A 22,474-nucleotide genomic window follows, 5' to 3' on the forward strand; every position below is an offset into this window, starting at 1 on the left:
CATCCACCCCCACTCACTACCGCCCTGGCAGGGGCGGCGGCAGCCACCAACAGCCTCAGCTTGCCAGTGTCTGTTACAAGCATTGACACCAAACGAAAAACCCACCCAAACCGAGGCTGATCTTCAAACGCATTTGTAATGCTTGTTGCTTTTTAAAAAATGTATTTTTTTTATTTTTTTTATTTTTTTTTTTTTTTAGTTCGGCGGCAAACTGTTCCAGGTGAAACCAGAGCCGACTCCGGGCAGAGCCATCAGCGTAGCTCCCCCCCCGGCCGCGCCCGGCGGGACCGGAGCGAGCGCAGCTCTCCCTCCCCGCCGCAGCCAACAGCCGCTCCTCGGGGCGGAGCGGGGAGCCCGCCTATGGACGCGCGTGCCGGAGCCCGCCCCCTCAGCACCGCGTGACCGCCGCCCGTTGCTCGCCGGGACTTGCAGTCGTGGCCGGCGGGGAGGTGCGCGCGCGGGGTGGGGGTTTCTGCGCCGCCTCCTCGCCTCCGCGGGCCCCCCCCGCCCGCGGCCCTGCGCGTGGGGCGGCTCGCGAGTACGTTGCTGCCTGGGCTCTCCCGCCGCGTCCGTTACCCCTTGAGGCGGTGAGGGGGAGCGGGGAGCTGGGGATCGGGCTCGGCTTTGGCTTTCCTCAGATGGCAGGAGGAGAAAATGGCGGCCTCCCAAGGGCCTGGGGAGTGTGACCCCCCTGGCCACGCCCGACTGGAGCTGCCCCCTGTGGGGGGATCACGGCCCTCGCGGGCTCCTGTGGGCGGGGGAGGTTGGTCCTGTGGAGTTATGAGGTACTTTGGCGCGTGAGCAGAAATAATGTGTGTGTTTCTACGTATATAATGTGTGTATACATAGATACGCGTATATATAGTTGTATGTGTGTATACGTATCTATATATATGTACACAGATGTATGTATAGAACTCAGTATCTGCGGGGCGTGCGTGCTGTGGTGGTGGCAGGCTCATGCCACGCGAGGCCATGGTGTTTGGCACCCACAGTCGTCTCTACTCCCTCGACCTTCTGTCTTAGCAGCCCCGTACTGGGACATCGGGGTGTGTTAGCCAAACCTTACGGTTTTCTGCTGCTCTGAGTTTTCTGGTTCTTCTGTTACTGAAGAAGCCAGGGCATTGTTTCTGCATGTTGGCTCTGTAGATGCAGTGTTCTCCAGTGAAGTAGTTATCTTTGGAAAAACTGTGCCACCGTTGAGTATAGGGGCACATTAGTATGAAAAAACAATACTTGCCATTGGAAAGGAGATGGTATAATTGTATTTGGTTCGAACGGAGAGTGTTTTGCTGAGTAACAGTTTAGGTTGTTCATTCCCTTATTTCCTGTGTTTTGTCCCCTGACAGATGGTCAATGTTTCTGGTTCTCAGAAGAAATAAAAACTAGCTTTTGGAGGGGTACAGCTAGTTCACAGACACACAACCCCCCTCCTCCCCCCCACCTCCCCCCCCGGGCTTTAGTCTCTTCAAAATTATATTTCTCTAACATGCTGCCATAGTTATATTGAAAGATACCTCTGATTTTTTCTGTTTGAAAATAGTTTCTGTACACACAATAGTACTGCTTATGCTTTTTGTTTTACATTTAAGCCAGTATGATTCCTGACTTTTACGCAGTTGTGTTTTCACAAAATTTTTAATTGCAAACTCTGGAATAGCTGTGGATGTAGCAGGCAGAGTTTTAGACATGAACTGAACACAGGTTATTATCTCTGCAGTATTTTATGTGTTACTGTTTGCAGAGACACTAACCTAGCTTTAGACAAAAAAAGGCTATCTCTTATTCATTATTGTTTCTTTATTCAGGTTTATGGTAGGTGCAGAGTGATACTTACTCTATCCGAACTTGTTAATAACACTCATACTATTGTTTTGTCTTACAGAATTGGTGAGGGAAAAGTTTGCTTTTCATGAAATATTTATCACTTGTTAAGAAACAAGTTGGTGAACGTGGCCAAAAGCTCATGTCATCAGAAATGCCAACAGGAAGGCCAGAGGTGCCAATGGAAAATGCCATGTCCCCTGAAGGTCCTGATGTGGAAGGAGAGGTGAAGTCAAGTGACAGCCCAGTAGGGAAACAGGAGGCAGGCTCAGACAAGGAAGAATGCCTTGAGCCTGTGTCCAAGAGGCAAAGGAAGAAGCTTCTGAAGCAGAAACAGTGGGAAGAACAGAAAGATCTACGGAGGTATGGTTTGCAAAATAGCTTTCCAAGGACATTTTTAGTGTTTAGTGCCAATAGTAACCATGTGTCAGCAGAATTTCTGTGTAGGTTGCTTTAGCAAGTGAAGGCAGTTGAACCAGTTTTCTCCCGTGCCAGGTTTAAAGCAGGCTACTCCACCTGCATATGAAGAAGGTATAAAGGTAAGCATCCCCTCTTCATACTGGAAGTGTTTCTCAGCTTGCCGAGGCTATCAGGAGAGGTTCAAACTTGCGTGGTTTTGGTTTGTCAGAAGGGAGAAATAGCATGTGGCCTTGTGCCTTTCTGAATGGGCTGTGCCCTCTTTCCATGGTGCTGGTACTTGGTGAATCTTACAAAGACTGTGAATAAAAAAAATTCTTTTGACACATGAAATGCTGTGCTATAAGTTATGTTGATTTATGATTTGTTAACATAGTTTTGGAAGATGATGAGCTTCTGTTTTTTTCTGCTGAGAGGGTGCGTATGCATCTGCAAGTGGGCTGATCGTAGTTTATCCTTGATGTGCTGAATGTGAAGTGACTTCCTGAGGCAGTGGTTGTTAAAGTAGCTGTCTCCAGAATGTGATCTCCCGACTAACTGCCTGCTCGCACTGGGGGAGCAGGAGGAAGAAACAATTGCTTCGGAAGCCTTTTGAAAAACTGTTCAGGGGAAGGGGAGGTAAATTGCCTCCCGCATTCTGACCCTGATACTGCAATTTTGACAATCTTTTTGATTGTTTCTATTATGAGACCTGACTCAGAGCATCCTTAAATCCATGACTTCCACTACTGACTTCATTAAATTTGTGTTAGATGCCTGTCTTTGGAGGTACATAGAGAACCTCAGAAAGATGGAGTGTGTGTTTCATGCTGGTATCAGCTTAGCACAAATGCAAGCAACAGGATAAGTTTAAACTACCACAGTCAGGGGACAACCACCTTGATATAAAAGTATGCATTTATGTGCACAACACATACCTCAGCAGATTTGGCACTGTTTTTTGAAGATTTGTTTGTTTATTTAGGCAGAAACGAAAAGAAAAACGCCAGAAGAGAAAACTAGAACGTCAGTCAAAATTGGACTCCAATAATGAAGGGAATGTCAGAAAGCGTATGCGAAGGGAAGTTGTTCCTAGTACACTTCGCCTCATTGTGGACTGTAGCTTTGACGATCTGATGGTGCTGAAGGTAAAAGAAACTTACCCATCACATATACATGTTGAAAGAATCTCTGGTGACAGTATTGATGCAATGTCAGAGCACAGAAACTGGAGAGCAACTTGGAGAGGACAGTTAGTATGTTTCAGATTGTGATGACTCCCAGACCTGCTTATGTCAGTAGCTGAATTTTTTAGGGTTTGGAATGTTACCTTTATTTAAGCTTGCCAAAGATTTTGTTTGCCTTCATGGAGATGCAGTAAGTTGATTTGATTCCAAAACCAGGAATATGGAAACAGTTTGTGCCGTGTGTTCACCATGAAGTTAGATGCAATTCTGCCTCAAAATAGTTTTGCTAGAGGGGCTGCAAATGCCACATCCAGTTACTTTCTCTTTCAAAGTAGATGTGAGGTTCCCAGCCGTGTTAGTAAGTATCTGTGGAAATGAGAATTTTGAGCATTATGATGATACTGAGCTTTTCTTCTCAGTCACATGAGAAGCAGTTGGGACAGGAGGACGCTATTCTGCTCATACCTAAAATTTTAGAGTGGATGAAAGGATGGGTGAGATGATCACAGGGTAGGTAAATATAAGAAAGTTCAGCATGATATATTCAGCCACTGAACAAGGCACTTGGTGTGGTGCTTTCAGATCAAAAAGCTTTAACTCTACTAGGAAAGTATGTTAATCTGCAGCCTCCTCTAAGAGTACAGCCTTTGGTTTCTGAGGCAGACCTCTCCCCTCCCTGTTATCCTGAGCCCTGCTGCTGCCGGGGACTTTTCTGTTCTGCAGGACTGCTTGAATTCAAGCTTTTGCAAAGCCAGTCTGGCTACTTGTTGAGTGTAATGCAGGGCTTGTATAGCACTAGCGGAGGCTTTTGCTGCCTCACTGCAGAATTTTTGGGAAGCTCCAGATGGCATTTTGGAACTTGGTTCCCTGAGGAACCCTTCAGCAGCGCTCCAGGAGAGACCAGAGAACCCCCTTGATAGTTTTGGAGATGCTGACTGGGCGTTTCTTGCTGAGCTTTGTCCTTCGTGAAACACATTTCCCTCCTTGGTCAGGCAGGCAGAGCCCCTGTTAAGTGTGATCTAAAAACTGGCACTTGTGCACATGTTTGGCAAGGCTGAAGCATTGTAAGCGAAGGTGGCTGTGGCCTTTGGCAATGGGGTGAATTAAATGCTTTTCTAGTGTCTGTAAAAACTTGCATTACAATACTGTAATGATAAAGTCTAGTTTACAGAGATAACAAAACATTCTCAAAGTACTACGTGAATAAAAGCAATATAATGATATTTCATTTTAAAATGGGAATCAGTTATACTTACAAACGGCTATTTTGGGGGCACTGAGAATAAAACTATGTAATATACCATACAAAAACCGTAACTAGCTGAAAAGTAAGTCTGTTGCCTTTTAAGTAGTACTGGTTACCTGTTTCCAATTTTTCAGGTCAAAATGCCAGAGCCAGTTACTAAATTATTTGTATTATTTAGGGCTTCTTCACGTTAATTAAGCAAACGCAGTTTTCTGAAATACGAACTGTTATGTTCTCAGGGTTTTCTCATGTATTTCATGGGTGTTGTCACAACGATAAATCTGCTTGATTCCTCAGATAATTTTGAGTATGTTATTACATATGATTAAATTCCAGTGATTTTTTTTTTTGTTTATTTCCTAGAATAATGCAAATCAAGCACACATGTAGAGGTGTCTCTAAACACACTTTTGTGGAAGATGTGTTTCCTTGTCAGCGTAATCCCTTCACAATGGCTGTTTTTTTCTCAGGGTTTGATGTCCACACTATCAGTATCGCTTTTGCCAGTTAAAAGCTTCCTTTTTCCTCTCTTTAGCTTCTGACTGGCTCATGGTAAAGCATTTTGTGGTGCTCTGTCTGAAGGACTATGTAAAAACAAATTGTGTTGTATACAGGATGTTAAGAAGCTTCACAAGCAAATTCAGAGATGTTATGCAGAAAACCGCAAAGCATTCCATCCTGTGCAGGTATGTTTAAACAAACAGAGCACTGACTGTATTGCCATGTATCAAGCATATGAGAAAGGTAGCTGTGGCTTAAGTGGTGAGAACTGTAGTAGAAAAAAAGTTTAATCTGCCTCTTTTAGTGAGAGAATTATTTCTATTGTAGTAGGTTAATTTTCAAGCCACATGTTACAAAATTCTCCATATATATATGAAAAAAAGTGGGTGCATGCAGATGAAGAGTGCCAAATACTGGCATGCCGCTAAGATACTGTGATGCCCAGTATTATCTTCGACAGATGGGGAAAAAAAAAGGGACTGTAAGTGCATATTTGTCTTTTAAATATGTATGAATATGGTCTTAGTACCACTTCATCTAAAGAATTATTGGTTTTAATACTAGCAACTAGAACTAGCAAATACCAGCAAAAAACCCCCAGAACTAAACCCAGCAAATAGTTAAGGGTAGAAAGTGTGTTGTACAGAGAGGAAACAGACTGACATGTTAACATTTCAGTATTTTGTACCTCTTGTTTGTTCTTTTCGAAGTTTTATTTGACCAGCCACGGGGGACAGTTGAAGTGCAACATGAATGAAAACGACAAAGGATGGGTGAACTGGAAGGTGAATAATTGACTATTTCTGTAAAAAGAGAAAAAGTCGTCCCGATTATAGTTGCTAACTAGGTTGTTAGTTGTGAGGGACCTGTGCTTTTTCCATGTGGGTTTTTCTATGACGTCAGAGCAGTAGCATGTTAGAAACGGTGTGGGTCTTTGTGTTTTTAACTACTTTAACTTAAATAAGCCAAAGACTGCTTGTGTTGAATCTAGATTTGATTTTTGCTTGAAAAACTCTGCACACATCTATTTTTACCGGTGTTATTAAACAGTTTCCATTCTCTGATAGACCAAGCAAGACTGCTTGATTTCGGCAGTTCTGACAGTCATCTGTCTTAACAATGGGGGTTTTTTTCTTGGCAAAAAATAAGGCTCTGAAGTCATGATGTGATTCTCTTGTGTGCACCTTCACTTCAGTCATGTTGCCTCTCAACACTAAAGTGGTCTTTAGAGAAGTGGATTGTCTTATGGTCAAACTCATGTTGGCTTTCTTTGCGACTTCCTGTTAAACCAGTATTCCAGCAACTTCAGATGAAGAGCACTCTGTGTAAAGAAAAAGTTTTACTTTTAGCATGTCTTCTGCGATAGCTGCTTTGCAGAAGCATAGCATAAACCTCTCTTATCAATGAAGTCATGTTAATTAAGCATTTACTTCTGGTTTGACTTTTTTTTAGGAAGGTGGACTTGAAAATTGTTTGGATCCCTAGGAGAAATATGTTAACATTTGAAAGGAATCACAAGAGCTTAAGGATTTGTAAAGTTCTTTTGGGGTTTCAGAAAATTTTCTGGTGATTTTTACAAGTCAGTGCTGTAGGAACTGTGAGTTACTTATGCAGAAATCGATCTGCACTGTGCTATGGCTATGTACTTAAACATGAATGAGGGGTGCGGAATGACTACATACTATTGGATTTATTTTTGCTGGTTCCATCTTGGGTCTGTAAATCTTGCCCAGCAATTAATAAGAAATAATTGAATGTAACTTCTTTCAACTACCTTTTTTTCAGGATATCCAAATTAGAACAGAGCACTACAGTGAGCTAATAAAGAAAGAAGACCTAGTATATCTTACCTCAGATTCCCCAGATGTTCTCAGTGAGCTCGATGAGAAGAAAGCCTATGTGATTGGAGGACTGGTGGATCACAATCACCACAAGGTAAACTGTGGGGTCCGTTTCCTTACAGAGCCTTTTTTTTTTTTTTTTTTCCCCCCTTGCACCTTATTTGACATTAATGCTGTTCCTGTGTGAGCTAACAAAAATAAATAACAAGAAAAGTTATTCAAAAAAGACTTAATTCAAAAAAGTTTTGAAGAAATGGGGAAAAAGACTTGGTAGTTCTGGTAGCTATAAAGTAAAACTTGCTAGCAATAGGTTGTGTTCCAAAGTGCAGCCATGCCGATCTTTTTAGGATTTTATTTTTTAATTTTAAATTTAGGAATGGAATTACTAACACTGCTCAGCTTACTGAGGGTTATATTTTCAGACAAAAGGGTTTGGTTTCTGTTCATGTACTTGTGTGTCTGTGCATGTGCGTGCGCTTGTATGTGCATGTGCCCAAATACAGATGAAGAACAGCGCTTGAATCCTGGATGTCTCAGTTTAATGCGTTTGCTTGTCAGGAGAACTTGGCTAAGTAACAGACATACCTTTGGCATCTGGTTCCATACCTGTATGTGGGATCATGCTGTGTGGACCTGGAATGTCACAAAGACTGCAGCCAGGAAATTAAAGCACTGTTACTGCTTTTTCTTCGAAGATACTTTTATGTAGTTTCTGGTGACATGTTTAATATTGCAATGTGATGCTGATATTTTCAATGATCCCCCCAAAAAGGAATGGGTCCTAAACCTTACGAAGTGGTACCTCAGCAACTAGTCCACAGCTGAAAGTTAGGAGGGAGCTAAAGCAGATCCTTGGTATAGTCATTATGGTATAAAGTGTTTGCACAGTGTTAAGAGGTCTTTTTTTCCCATCTTGGACACGGGAGTTGCCAGGTTTAAAAAAGCAAACAACATTTCTTTATCCTTTACTCTTCCTCTGGAAAAATACCTGGTTACTGTGATCTGAGTAACTTTGTAAGATCACCTTTAAAGCAGGCTGTGGCTGACACTTTCTAGAACTGTGGCTGCATGCACGAGTTTTATTTATGATCCTTTTGACAGTACTCACAATGTGTCATATATGCAAAGTATCAAGTTTTACAGAGGTAGCCCTTGAAGCAGGTACTGTGTAATCAGGGTAAGTTTCTCTTTTGTAATCATCTCCTAAAGGAAGATTGTGGGCAAAACTCTTGCCAGAAAATGTAATTGTAGGAAACTGTATGGGCTGCTCTGAAACGGTGACTCTCATTCCAGTTGTTTTGGTGTCTTTCCCACAGGGAATTACTTACAGAAAAGCTGTAGAGCAGGGAATTGGTCACGCGCAGCTCCCGCTTGGGAATTTTGTCAAGATGAACAGTCGGAAAGTGTTAGCTGTCAATCATGGTAAGTTTTAAATCACAAAATTATGACTTTATTCTAGAATATACTTGTGATATTCAGAATTTGAACCTTCAACATGTGCACTGTGCTGTAGATGCCTACCTCTTATTTGGTGATGTTGATAGGACTTGAATCTAGTTGCCTTTGGGATACAGTAATTGACCTGGCCTTTAACTGTTTTAGACACAATTAAATGTAAAGGATGGCGTCTTAGCCCCTTAAAAGTGCACCTCCTGTTGTGTTGACACGTCCCATGAGTAATTTTGACAGTCATACCATCCTGGCCTTGTTTCCAGGCTTAATGTATAAGTGAGTAAAATGCTGAAACTTCCCATGTATTTTATCCCAGGGAAGGATAAACATTTGTAATGCTTTCACCTCTTTGGACAGTTTTGTTCAGCAGTAACTCCTTGGGTACCTGTAGGCTCGCCTCATTTGTTATCAGCAGTACTCCACCGACTGAGTTTTCATAGCTGTATCTGCACCTGCTTTCTTGGTTCTGATTGAAGTATACAATTGCTCACCCAAGTCTTGAATCCTACTCCGTTTAAACTTTCAGTTCCACTATTAGATTACCTTTCCCTGTCATTAAACAAAAGTGCAGGCAAAATAGAGCCTACTCAGACCTTTGTGGAAGTTTTTGACATGGTGTCCAAGTCTGTTTTGCCCCACCTCACATTCTTTTATCTTACCTTAGTTTATTTTAAGTTTATTCGATTCTGTAACACATTGCTTGTTGATAACTTTATTTTCTTAAAATGCCATTGGTTGATGAGGTACGTATTTGCATGCTAGTAAAGATTGTTTAAATGTGGAGGAGAATATAGTAGTATCATCGGAATCCATGTCTTTGTTAAGATTTTACGTTTCTAAAACTTGATCTTCAGCCGTAGCTTTATGTAGGCAATAATAGGACTTTATGAGTTACTAATCCAAAGTTATCCCAGCTATAGCTTTGTGCTGGAGTTTTCCTGCAATAATCTTATACTGACCTCTAGTGTCAATATTTCTGAAGGCTTTCTTCTACATGTTTAAGGGCTGGATATACTGGGTCACTTAGATTGATGCTTTCATTTATCTGCTTTATGGTCTTGTGCATTTTTCTGGTGCCAGGTATTTAGGCATTTGATTTCACTGCACTTTATTTGGTGAGCTTTCATTTTGTGTGAGCTTGTCTTCCCTTGCCCTTCTCAAACATTTTCAAATCACGGCTGAAAGGCTCTTAGTGCAGAGACACTTCGTAAGGCAAGGATTATACTAGAGCAGTGTTTTGCTTAAGGTTTCTGGGCAGGAAAGAAACACAACCCCACCACCACCAAAAGCAGAGGTGCCTTTACTAGCTGTCCCAAAGGCTGTTGTATATTGTAACCCTGACAGCTTACAAGCTGAGCCTAAAAGACAGCTTTCAGGGCAGTAAGGCATGAGTAAGGTGGAGAGAATCAAGCTGCCTCTCCAGTCTCATGTTCTAAATTTTGTGTAGGTGAGGAGAAGGACATTTGCACCGAGGTTTTTGTGTTTTGCTGTGAGTACATCCACCGCGCTGCTTAGTGTAACTGCACCATTGCTCGCCCTTTCTCTTTTGATTTGGTAACTCTGGCCTCGGTGCAGCAGTGGAAGCAAGCCGAGGAGGGTATGGGGCTCAGCAGAGGAGACTGCAGGGCCTGCCCTGTCCCTGGGGAGCTTCTTGTGACAGGTGTGAATTTGGGAAGTCCTGTAGAAGGCGAAAGTCCTTCCAAGCGGCCTTGTCAGGCTTTGAAGCGCCTTAATGAAACCGGCCGTCTGGTGGTGGGAGACTGGTGGCGTCAGTAACAGGGCAACTTGCTTGTTGCTTTTTGCTTATTTACTTAGAATCCTCCTCTCTTGGGATTGACTCTCCATGCATTTGCACGGGCAGTTCAGTGCCTGCATTGCCATGTTAAAAAGGCATGAGGGAGACGGGTATGTGTGAAATACTTGATGCCAGGAAACTGACACGGTGTAAGAGGAGACTTTTCTTTTTTCCTTGACTCGACCTGGAACTATCAAACTTGGATGATCTGAGATCCATGTAAAACACTGTGTTGCAAAGCACAGCTGCAGGTGTAGCTGGGAGAGTGTGTTTCCTTCTGTTCAGGTTTGTATGCCAAGGCTAATGCTTTGTAACGTACGCTACAAGATGGTGTTGCTTCATTCCAGCCTGCAGTGGAGGCTGCCGGCTGTTCCCACTGCCGCCTTGTGTCCTTGCACAAGACTGTTGCTGCTATCGCAGCCCATCCAAGGAGCCTCTGTTCTCCTGTGGAAGCCACTCTGTTTCCATCAGTTCCGTTTTCACTATGCAGATAAAGGAAGTTCCAAGGCAAGGGAGAAGAAACGTGCTCCTTACACTCCTCTTGTCTCTTCAGCCGGCATTTTTGCCACAGGTGCTTTCTGCAGTAACAGCGATAGTGATACAGTCCTTTGAGAGCTCATGCCTTCACAGTACATTTCAGGTGAATAGCCTGCTTAGTGAAATGGCCAGCTCTTCAGTATCAGCGTCCCAGGGAGCAGCTGGCTGTCCCGTCAGCCTGGGTGCAGGAAACCTCTAGTAAATGTGACAGTTTTCTGTAACTTGGCTCTCGGCGAGTATGAGTTCCATGCTGCTCCCCCGTTTCTGAATGCCTGCCTAATTCTCTGTCAGGCTTTTTTTCCCTCCGGGGCTCCTTTGAACCTTTCTCGTATGCTGTCGCTCGGCACTGAGGCTTCTTGTGCTGGGCACGTTCTTTGAAGTCAGCATTCTCTGGTGGTGTCAGCACTATTCCTGTAGCCCCAAGCCAGACGAGCCACCCCTCTGTCCCACATTTGTCATCCAGGTCTGGCTTACTCACCAGCCAGCGGGCCTCCTCCAGCCTTGCCTGCTGCTGCCGAGCCACAGTCTGTGTTGAGAGGTTTTTTGGATAGCCTGGGGTTGTTCTGGGCAAGAATCTGCCAGTGAGGTTTGTATGTAATGCTGTCTGGGGTTATTGTCACTTAGGGAAAGTTTTAGGAGCTGAAACAGGAGGAGGAGGAGGAGGAGATGGCTGTTAGAGTCAGCATACTAGAAACGGCAAGAAGGGGTCATGGAGTTGGAGACTAATAAGGATTTTTGCCACAAGCGCAGGTGGAAAAGTAAGAGGAAGACAATGACGGCAGGTTTCAGGAAGACTTTGGGCTGCACTTATGTTAGGGAGGGGACCAAGTCCTTGTCAAGGTGCATCCACAGCAATATTCCTGTCAAACGAATGTGGGAAAGCATTAGTGCCTGTATAAAGGGCAGTGGTGAGAGCTGAAGTAGTGGGGTGCCGTTCCTCTCTGTCCCTGAGGGCAATTAATTCAAAGTGGAGCCGCTGCAGGAAAGCGCTGCGGTAGTAACTGGGGGCTCACAGTGTGCTTGGCTTTAGGCTGTGGCTGTAGCAGACTTGCCTTGTCCGCTTCTGCTTGTGCTTCACCAGATTTAGCCTGAAGATGCTGCAAGCGAATGCATGAGAAGCTCTGTAAGGATGGATGTGGGGGGTGGTGCTATCAGCAGTTCTTTCACCTCCTTGTTGAAGAGCTGGTGGTCTTTCTTGATGTTGCAGTGTTTGAGATCATCCTTGCATACCTGGAGAAGAAAGACTGGAAGGACGCCTTCTTCAGTGTCTTGCCACAGCGGAAAGGGGCTGTTGCATTGGGAGAGGCCGATGATTCGTCCAAGCGTGCTCTGTCTGGAAAAAAAGATGGAGACGACGACTCGGACAGCGACTAGGCTTCACAATGAGACGATGGGAAAGATGGGACACGTAGTCCATGGGATGAAGTTTGGACGTGAAGTGGTTCCGCTCCAAAGACCATCTGCTGCCCTTGTGACGCCGGATTGTCCCAATGCTCGATAGTTCCGTAGCTGGCCCAGAGCTGTTTCTGGACATGAAGGGCAAAGATAAATGCGTTTTTTTACCCTGAAGCTTCCGTATTAATAGCTTATTTTTGTAAAAAATAAACTAACGGCAAATGTAGAATTAATTTTGTTTCCCAAGGAAGCGATTGCATTCCTTTTTTTTTTTTTTTTTTAATTCTTTTAAATGTGACTTTTTCTACATACCAAGTTGGGCACGTTACCCAAGAGCATTAGTAGTTGCTATTTGAATGGATCCCGCCGTCTCTGTTTCTGCCCTAAGTTTTCTTGAAAGCGGTGAATGGTGACCTCACAACCTGTTCCGCTAGTGCCGTTGCAAAGTGTGCATGAACACTCGGCACAAACAAGCAGAAATTCTAATTTTCCTGAGCTCCTCAACAGACAATCACCGGCAACCAAACTGCCTTCATCAGCTGGGCCACGCTGACTTGTATACCCTGTGTAGATAGCTGGGGTCGGTAGATGAGCTACAAGCGTGGGGTTACGCCAATGCTTTAGACTTCAGCTTGAGCAGGATGGACGTCTGCGCAAGCGCGAATCACGTGCCTTGGTTGGCACATGGTGCGCATGGAGTTGAGGCGTCAAAATCGCTTTTGGTTACTTCTCGGTCCTCTTAGCAAAACTGATCATGGAGCCTCAGAACAGTACCAGGAGACAGGAGCTCTCTCTTTCAAGTCACTTACTGAGTTTCAGTAGGTCTGATTTATGACATGATCTTGCGTGCATTGTTTTCTCTGTCAAATATTTTTCCTTTACAAAAAGAGGCATAGTCTCAGTTTTGGCTGGATGTTCTGGTTCCACTCATTTCTAACTGACGGAAGTGCTCTTGCAAAGGACGGAAACAGAGACCGTGGAAGCATGGCTTCGCTTCAGGCTTGTGAGCCTGCCCCATCCCTTTCTCCTGTAGGGACTAGCCAGGTAACTGCAGCTTCTGAGCAAGTACAGCTTCTGCGCGGGTCAGCTGAAGAGCGTAAGAAGACGTCATCGTAACTGTTGTTCTGAGCTGAGCTGGAATCAGGGGGCTGACCCAGGCATGGCTTGGCTTGTATCCATTTTCATTCCTCCCTCTGTTGTTACTGCTTTCAAACGGAGACTAGAAGTGGGATCGCCACAGGCCTGTAAAGGGTCGGCAACCAACAGGTTGTGGCTTTCTACAGTCGGTGCGTTTCTGTCTGTTCTTTTTGAATAGCCATAGAAAAGCCTGTTCTGTTAGAAGGGTGGCTAGTGGCTCAAGTAATGTGGGCTTTTTTGTTAGGCTTTACAGAAATGTGATTGCTTTTGTTCCAGAAACGAGATCAGCTTTTTCATGAGAGCATTGCTGCTCTTATTTCTGTAACAAGAAGTGCAGCGTGAGTATGCCCACCATCTATTACAGTGATTCTCTGATGTAAACGTGTCAAGCAATGCAGTTACAAGGAGCTACATCGTTACAGCTGAGGTTCTGCGCGTTAATGCACATAGCACCTATTAAACCTGATCTAAGGCTCCTCAGCCTCTCTAAGGTTTCCTTAAGATGGTTTCGTACACGTGCCTCATCTCCTCAGGCTTGAGAGTGCACGAGCAGGTGGCACAGACAAACTGGGGACTTTGGAGACTTTCTGAGTGGGTCTGAAAGCCTCTTACGGCATTACGCAGCCTGTCCTGCATCGTTGCCAGTGAAATTAGGCCAACGCACCCGCGCCGTGCGCATGCACGTATTTTCAGATCAAGCTGTTGCAAATCTGAAGCTTACCTGCCTGTGGAGAAAGAGAAGGAAAAGGTGCTCTGCGGTATGTTGCTCTTAGCACCGGGCGCCTTCCAGCTCGGCAGCATCACAGCAGCTTGGGGACCGGCTGTGCAGCCTCTTTGTACACATTGCTTGTCTCAGTCGCCCGCTCTTCCTGTCCTCTCGCTGGCGCCTTAGCCAGGAGGTGGGGCATTGCTGCTGTTTCCCTTTGCTCTCTCTTTGTGCTAAGCTCGTCAGGTGATACTAGGCTGAAGTTCATGCCTGTGGTCATGCGTCGTCTCTCCCGGATGCTGTCCTCGGGATGTGTTCACTGGCGAGATAGAACAGCAAGCGAGAGTAGACTGGGGTTTCGATGGGCTCAGCCCTCTGGCTGCTGCTGCCGTTCTCAGCCTTTCAGCGTCCTACAGTTCTGCAGCCACCTAGAAGAGGCTGTTCTTGCGGTCCTGGACTCACACCGATGTGCGCACTGACCCTTTTCTAAATGCTTCAGGTGCCTGGCTGTTCATCAGTGTATTCACCAGCTGTAGACACGATCCTAAGAGAGTAAAGTGGTGATTTGCTTTCAGGCAGCCGGTTGCGGCTATGTGAAGTGACGTGTTCAAGAAGCCCCGAAGGGCCCATTCTTGCGGTGAGTCCGGTGTGAAGTTACTGTTGAAAACAGCCAAATTAGTTGCAGCACATGAAAATTGCCCCAGCGTCAGGTCAAATGCGAGACGCTGAAACCTTTGGCTTTGGACGTTTGTGAGAGGTTCTGAGAGAACAGCTTGTAAAAGCAAGCGTGCTTGTGCGATTTGTGACCCCTCCAGTGCTTGCCATGATGCTGCAACTCCTCCTGAGAGAGCAGGGAGGCAGTCCTCCTGTCTCACCGGCGTCTTTTTGCAGCATGAAAGCGGAGGCTGGTAGGCTGGCCATGGACCGACACGCCTGGGAAAAAGCATGCTGAGCGGTCTTGGCCTTGTGCTGTATTTTGCTTGGGTCCTGATATACGTGCCGCCACGTACTTCACATGCTGTGTCCTGTGTCTTTGTTTAATGCCCGAGTGTCTGTGGCCGCCTCTGTGAAGAAGGTCGTGGACTCCCCAAGTAGTACGTCCTACCTCTGCAGCAATGGGCAGCTGGTTGAGAAGTCAGGGGGCCAGCAATGTGTATTGGGGGACATTTGAGTGATTCAGTATTTTTAATCTCATCTTACTTTGTTGCAGGGAACACCTGTTACACATTTTTTCTTGTCTTCTCATGTAGAAGGAGAGTGGGTGTGGGTTGGGGAAGTCGGTTACCCTGGTGTAAATTGTAGAATCCAGGTGTGCGACATGACTGACTTCCTTGGGAGGACACTGTTAGTGCATTTCTTCTGGCTTCCTGTCGTTCTCAGATAGAATTGAAGTGTTCCTTTACTTAACTACAGCGAGTAAGTTACAGAGCTGGTAATAGTCAGTGTTATTCTAATGCATTTTATTCTACTTCTTGACTGCTTCATGACGTTGTTTGGAACGGCTGCACAGGTAGCTGAGTTTAGCGCTCTGTGTTTGTTTTTGTTTTTCAGAAGGCTCTGAAAACTTGGCCGTATTCAGTCATCACGATCCAGTGCATAACTCCTGCTTACTTCTGCGTTCGCTGTGCACTCCAAAGAGTTCACGTATTTCTCGAGTGGGCCAGCTCTGCAGTGATAAGATTACGTCTCGGGAGAAGGACAGAAAGCAGTACTTGCAGAAGAAGCTTAGTTTGCAAGCTGAGGACTTCACGGAGCATTTAGCAATAGTTGACGTGGATGTGTGACTGTTGAAGTCAGTGTACTACCCGAACCTTCTCAGTAACAGCAGACACATCGTAAAGACTAGAGACTCCCAGCTTTTTGGGGTAGGGACAAGCAATAGTTCAGAAGCTGGGCCATCTAATTTTATCAGAGGACACAGAAACGTCGCTGCCTCACAGAGCAGTTTTGAGAGTTACTCTGCCGCTGCTGCACCCTGACGTGATTGTAAGAATCTGCTTCAGCTTCTCCTGCTAGTGAATCCAGGCCTCTAATAAGGCAGGCAGGTGGGATCAAGGATAACATAACACAAACAGCTTTAATGCTTATCTTGAGTCACACGTTGAACATAACCTTGTTCTTTCTTTATTACTAGGATGGGTGAAGTGCCCTTGAGAGAGCTTTGTTGTCAGACATCTAGCAAATACAGTCACGCGTGCTTTGGAAAGGGAAATGGGTGAGAAGGTGCCCCTCTTCCTACCCCAGTATGTCTGTGACTGCAGAGCCAAGCCTACACACAAGAGCTCTTTTGTTCTGGCTCTTATCTGAGCTGAGTCACGCAAACAGATGACCCTGATGCCAAAAGGCGTTGCCTCTGTCCCTTTCCTCATTTAGCTCGCGTCTCATGTACCTATGCAGCATGGTTGGGTTGAATGACTTGAGGACAAAATACAATGAACATCAAATTGTTTTATTAGGAAGCCTGAACGCCTGTCTTTATAATCGAAGTGCTCAGATCACATATTTCTGTATGTGAAGGTGGCTGGGAGATGCTTCAGCGGCTGTGAATAGGGGAGGCCTCTGCTGGAAAAGGGATATCCGTGGTTTGGGTGCGGCCGTGGTACAGGTGAGATTTCTGGTAGAGTGTGAGGGCAGGACGGCCTCTTGTTTCCACCACGCTTTCTCAGCTGTAGCTCTTCCCTGGGAAGAGCGTGTCTGCTTGCGCTGGACCTCTCTTTCTCAGCGTTGCGAACAAAAGATGTTCTTTCTGCCTTTCTGGAAAACATTTTGGAAAAGCAAGCTGTATATTATGAGGCTAGGCTTAGGATGCTGTTAGGCTCGTTTGGCTTTGTCCGGTACGCAGCTGAGAGTATAGAAGCACATCTGCTCTTTGGCAAAGAAGCCTCACTGGGCACCGCTGTCGAAAAGCAGAGGTGCTTGCTTTGGAGGTTTCCTCTTCCTCCTTCTAGTTCTTAGGTAAGATTCCTCTTCACCCTCTCCTCCAGCTGAGTTCCAAGCAATAGTAAATGCTGGCAGCGTCAGAGCTGGCATGAGTGGCTTCGTTAAAATGATCACGTACGCTGGGACTGGCTTGTGTTGCCTCTGTGTGCTTCAGAAGGGGCACAAAGAGGTGACAGTGGCGTTCCTTGGCAGCGCCAGTATGTTTGGCTTGCCCTGACTGGGTAGAGGGTGCAAGAGTGGGCTTTGGTAGCTGGAAAGGTCTGAGGAGGCCTGACGTAGCCTGCAGAGAGTGAGGGCGAGATGTTAGATGAGGGTGAATGTCAGAGTTTGCTGGCAGAGGGAGTTTCAGCTTGCGTGTAACTTACAGGAGCAGACCTCAGAATGTCACAGGCTCACAGAACGGCTGGGGTTGGAAGGGACCTGCGCAGGCCATGTCGTGCAACCCCCTGCTAAAGCCGGTTTGCCTCGAGCGGGTTGCACAGGGTCGCGTCCAGGTGGGGTTTGAGTATCTCCAGGGAAGGAGGCTGCACAGCCTCTCTGGGCAGCCTGTGCCAGGGCTCCGACACCCTCCAAGTGAAGACGTTTTCCCTCACACTCGGATGGAATTTCCTGTGTTTCAGTTGGCGCCCGTCGCCCCTTGTCCTGACGCTGGGCACCACTGAAAGGAGCCTGGCCCCATCCTCTTGGCACTTGCCCTTAAGATATTTATGTGCACTGAGGAGATGCCCTCTCACTCTTCCCCAGGCTACACAGGTGCATCTCTGTCAGCCTGTCCCCGTAAGGGAGATAGTCCAGTGCCCTGATGGTCTTTGTAGGTGTAAACCGTGCACTGCAATGTAAAAGGAGGTTGCTCTCCAGGGGGTTTCCGGTGCTGCTAAAACTTGGTACTTGTATCAAACTTGTATCGAATTTGATACACGTGTAACTACACTTGTATCAAATTGCCTGGCGTGGCTTGTACTTAGGAGCATTTTTGTGGAAGGCTGGCCATGATCAACTGCAATCACAAAGTTACCTTTTTCACAGGAGGAGAACTGCGGCGAATGAAGAGACGGGACGCAGCTTGATGCAAGCAAATGTCAATTTATTGTACAGAAGCACGAGTTTTTATACTCTTTCAGAAGGTGCGCGTTTTAAACAGATTGGTTCTTGCAGCTAAGCCTTGCATACTAGGCAATCCCTGATTGGTGGTTAACTGCCAGCAATTAACAGCAAGGTGTTATCTTTCCTTGGTGCCATCCTTGGCGCCATCCGTCTCCCACTCCCCTGTGCTCTGTAAACACGCCTCATCATGTTAATTGTTGTCTAGACAAGCTCGAGCACATTCCCCTCAGCTAACTGATTGCCGTGCATGGTTCTAGTTTGCAGACCGCTCCTGCAGAGAACCCAAAAATTTCTGGTTGTGGGGTTTAGCTTATCCCTCATTGTGGCAACCTCCCTGCAGGTTTTACGTGGCCGGAGTCATTTCCCCGTCTAGGCTTCTCTGATGTGGAGGGAGAGGCTTCAGCAGAGTCGGGCTGTTGATGTTTTCTGCTGCACCTTCCTCAGATTTCAGCACGTCTTTCTCAGTCAGTTCTCAATCCACCAGACTGAGCACAAAGTCTTTCTCTGAAACGTGAAGGTAGCAGAAATATTGTTCAAATTCCCACTTGCTGCTGATCTGGATGTTTGGGGGTGAATTCAGGAGTTCCCTTACCACGTTTTCAAAGGGCTTAAAGACACGAGAGAGACATTTTGTTTGCTTTCTGCCCGCCCGCAGCCGCCCAGAGCCCCAGTGGGAGAGCGCGTTTTTCCGCCCCGCACCAAACCGGAGAGCGCTGAGGTGTGAGTGACTACTTTCTGTCTGCTGTCACCTGACTGCTCAGCGCAGCCACAGCTGGGCCCAGCGCACTTTGCTGGACCCGATACCTTCCACCTCGGCAACGCCACTCAGCTCAGGTCGATGAGAATTTCAGGGTTTGATGTGAATGTACAAGAGCGCGTGCTTCTCAGAAAGGGATGCAGGCGCGTATCTTTGTTACCTTGTTTACTTGCCCTTGCAAACCATTCTTGGATCTTGGTAAGGGAGTCTGTCTCCAAAAGTTGGCTGATTTTATCCAGCACCTAGAAGACGTACAGGATAGTGACCATGAAAGAAGAGAAGCTGATTCGTGACAGTTTTTGCATGTGTTTCCATTTAGCTGTAGCTGTGTGAGTGTGGGCTTTACGGCCTAGCCCAAGGTGTCCCATCAGGTTAGCCACAGTGTGAGCTAAGGCCGCCAGCCTGCAAAAGGTGATGTTGCATGAGCGCCGTGTACGCGGCACTTCAGAGACACCGCAAGGAAACGCTAAGAGTGTTTACTACGCGGAAAGCCCCTTGCATGTGTCATGCCAGATTTACAGGCTGCTTTTTAGAGAACAAGTTTCAGCTGTGTCGATCCACCAGCGATTGCCCATAGCGACTTCCAGGTAGGGGAGAGCAACTAAAGGGGTAAATGCTAAATACCAAAGCCAGTAGTCTCCCCACGGGGGTGGTGGCAGTGGGAAATCTGGCCATTGAAGTCCCACACCATCCTCCAGAGAACTAAGAACGCACACCATGATAGGAATCCATGTACTGTAGCCCTCGTGTCTTTACCTTTTTTTCCTGATCTGTGTCACCGAGGTCAGAACTCCCCTGGACGCGAGCACTGTAGCGCGAGCTGACGGATGGGGAGGAACGCTGGGGGAGAGGCGTGTCCTGGAGTCCCAGTCTGTGTGCAGCTTGTGCAGAGGCTTGGAATCGTTTCTGCAGAAGCTTTTCCAAAAGAGAAAGCAACGTGTCAAGGAGTGGCTTGACTCCATTTCTGCAGCGCTTAAAGGCAGTGTGAAACGTAGGGCTAACACTAGTCCCCAGCAAGGGTGTGCAGCAGAAAACACATCTGAAACTGTCGCTCGCTTGAACAGGAACACCTGTAGGTTAACTGCATTAGGTTAATTGTTACAGCTTCTACTACACAGTTGCCGAGAATTGCAGTACATATCTACGGCAAATGCGTAACGGTGGAGGAGAATGAGAGTGATGGCGGGTAACTACTGGTGGAAGTCAGGTGAGGAAGCCATTAAGCCTGCAGCTCGAGGCTAAAGAGTTATGGCAGCAGGAATCCTTTACTGGAATTTATGAGCACAGCTGCAAAGTTGCATCTGAACCTCAGTGTGCTGCTTCTAGAGAACGGTGTCAGCCCAAGGAAAACTGCTGGCAGTAAGTAATCTAAAGAAGCTTTGTGTGTGAGGGGAGGAGGCTTTCTCCTGGGCTTGCTTGTTGTATAGTGCAATGTTTTTTCCCCAGTACTACCAAAGCAGAGTAGCGTTAATGATCTGAACATGATACAGTTATAGTTTAGCTGTCGTACTGTTGACACCGTCTCCCTTCCAAGCTCTCATGTGCTACACGTGGGATGCTCACATCCCTCTTTTTGGTTCTGCGCTGTCCTCCTTAGCAATCGGAGACCATCAATTCAGGTTACAGTGTTGAGAAGTGAGGGAAAGTGTGCCGCAATAAAGAGCCATTTCCCATTTTTCTTCCCATTACCTTTTCAGGCACAGTAGAGTTCTTCCCAAGCCTTTTGGGAACATCGGCACGTCCTTCTGGGTGTCCTCTTGGCAGGCTGCTGCTTACAGCACAGACCAGAGTGTTGTTTAATCCTGTGCAAGAAACCAAAGGGTACAGTCTTTCATACAGTAAACACGCGCAGTTAACTTGGCAGGTGATCTCCAAGGAGACTCTGTGCTGGAAGGATGGAAAAGGGAGGTATCGGACCTGACCTTTGTAGGCCCTGATACAGGGCTGATGGAACGGTGTGTAAACCCTGGGTAAACCTGGCGTACTTGGGTAGGTGGCAGAGGGCCGTAAGCAGTCTGTTAGGGAGGATGGTGTGACCAGCCGCTACCTCAACAGTAATGATGCTCCAGGTACGACCTGGAGAGTGGGCAGGTGGGGTGAAGCCCACTCCCTGAGTGGTGCCAATCAGGAGAAAAGTGTCATTTGTCCGGCTGTCTTCAGAACAGGCTTGTGGTTTTCAATGAGAGCCGCGGCATTTAACGGAGAACTGGAACCCTCCTTTCTTAGCCAGGCTCAAAGGAATTTCATAAGGAGCCGCTGTTCTTCTGGTGGAATACCAGTCAAACTGGATTTCACATGGCAAAGCAGCAGTGCTGCGAAGTAGCTGGTGGAGGATTTGCAGCACCTTGATTCTGTTCACATACTAAGCCGAAAGTAGTTACAGCCGAAACAGTTACTTGTTGTCTTGGTGCAAGAGTAGTAGTTGCACCTTGTAAAGAGTTTAGTACAGCTAAGCTGAGGTTATTGCTTGCTGAGGACAGGTAAGGCTGCTTAGTCGATTGAAATGAAGGCAGCAGCTTCCTCTGCAGAAATGCTCCTCTTAGAAATGGGAAACGGCAGCAGTGGGTACTTTTGGAACAAAATGGTGGTTGCGCTCACATTTCTCTCTGTGCGTGCCAGGGCAGTTGTCCTGGCTCTCTGTGTGGTCTCTCGGGAAGTCTTACCTGGTATGTGATGGACCATCCGAGGATGGGGGATGTTCCTAGAGTGATAGTAGTAGTTTTCGCCTGAGCAGCTAAGCTGCGAGTCACGCCGGTTGTTCTTCCACGTGTCGTGGCTCAAGCGAGGTTCACACGTTGACTCAGAATCGGTCTTTGTTGTGTGAACTCGCTGGCCCTCGTGTGCAGCGTCTTTGTTCAGGGCAGGCTGGCTCTTCCGCCGATGGGCTGAGGCCAAACGCTGGGGGTGAAGTGGAGAACAGGTGAGAACAGCAAAGGAGACGTCCAGGCCTTCTTGATTTCTGCCTTTCCTAAGGGTTGTGTGCGCAGGGAGGCAGCCCCCTGTCTCTTTATAGTTGCTATCTGTTGTAGAGTTTGGTTTGTGAGGTTGAATAACAGACTAGTAGCTGTTATTACCGTTATCCTGCGGGTTTTTTTCTCTTTCCGGTAGTAGCAGTCCCTAATGTTCACAGTCGTCTTTGCCTCGGGCACTTGCCTGGCACACTCGGTACTGTAATGTCTAAGACAGTTGGTTTGTTGAAGGCACCTGGCAAATGTCACACGTGGGGGATGAGCTAATCTGATCTCTTCTGTGATGATCCAGGCTCCAGTTCAACAAATACTCGCTGAGGCACCTGGCTTGTGTGCAGGCGCATCCCCAGTGGAGTGATGGATCTTAGCATACGGGGGGAGTGGTCCGTGAGCCAGGGAAACCCCCTGGGAGGGCAGAGACCTGCTAGGAGGCAGCAGCTCCCACGAGAGCAGCTGAAGAGGTGTGGGCAGGGCCAGGGGTCCTGGAAGCTGCTCCTCACTCCCCCAGTGTTCAGCCCTGGGGAGCGCTGCGACCGGGGCGGGCAAACAGGTGGCTTTGCAGGGTGGCCGTTTGGGTGGGAGGGCACCTCTTTCAGGGGGAGACATTGCGCTGGCCAAAGGTGAGAGACTTGAGGTACACACAAGCCAGCAACTGGGCATTGTTCTGTGGTCATCTGCACAGGTCAA

At 46.8% G+C, this 22,474-nt stretch overlaps 2 protein-coding genes across 3 annotated transcripts in view; both read left to right on the plus strand.

Annotated features, from left to right (window-relative positions):
• The first annotated feature begins 495 nt into the window (after window positions 1-495).
• TRMT10A (tRNA methyltransferase 10A) lies at window positions 496-12,405 on the plus strand. Of its 2 annotated transcripts, XM_080369225.1 has the most exons (8): window positions 511-785; window positions 1,886-2,187; window positions 3,206-3,368; window positions 5,268-5,339; window positions 5,865-5,939; window positions 6,940-7,089; window positions 8,312-8,417; window positions 11,987-12,405. In XM_080369225.1, the coding sequence occupies exons 2-8, from the start codon at window positions 1,913-1,915 to the stop codon at window positions 12,151-12,153; spliced, it is 1,008 nt and encodes a 335-aa protein (XP_080225351.1). In that variant the 5' UTR covers window positions 511-785; window positions 1,886-1,912; the 3' UTR covers window positions 12,154-12,405. The 2 variants fall into 2 exon arrangements, with proteins under 2 accessions (XP_080225350.1, XP_080225351.1); XM_080369224.1 differs by lacking the exon at window positions 8,312-8,417 and having other exon boundaries at window positions 496-785.
• A 681-nt stretch (window positions 12,406-13,086) lies between these two features.
• Window positions 13,087-22,474, plus strand: part of LOC308055311 (alcohol dehydrogenase 1) — a gene marked incomplete at its 5' end in the record, with an annotated part of 231,269 nt that continues 221,881 nt past the window's right edge. Inside the window, one exon of the mRNA XM_080369152.1 lies at window positions 13,087-13,218. Coding sequence (XP_080225278.1) covers window positions 13,087-13,218 — 132 coding nt within the window. The remainder of the gene's footprint in view (window positions 13,219-22,474) is intronic.

The sequence above is a fragment of the Falco punctatus genome (assembly GCF_963210335.1).
Source record: "Falco punctatus genome assembly, chromosome: 1".
Lineage (NCBI taxonomy): Eukaryota > Metazoa > Chordata > Aves > Falconiformes > Falconidae > Falco > Falco punctatus.

Excerpts from the sequence above, each read along its gene's own strand:
- TRMT10A (XM_080369224.1), top strand. The coding sequence starts at position 1,913 with ATGAAATATTTATCACTTGTTAAGAAACAAGTTGGTGAACGTGGCCAA. Across the intron at positions 5,340-5,864 it reads AAGCATTCCATCCTGTGCAG|TTTTATTTGACCAGCCACGG; the intron begins GTATGTTTAAAC and ends TTCTTTTCGAAG. Across the intron at positions 7,090-11,986 it reads TGGATCACAATCACCACAAG|TGTTTGAGATCATCCTTGCA; the intron begins GTAAACTGTGGG and ends TTGATGTTGCAG.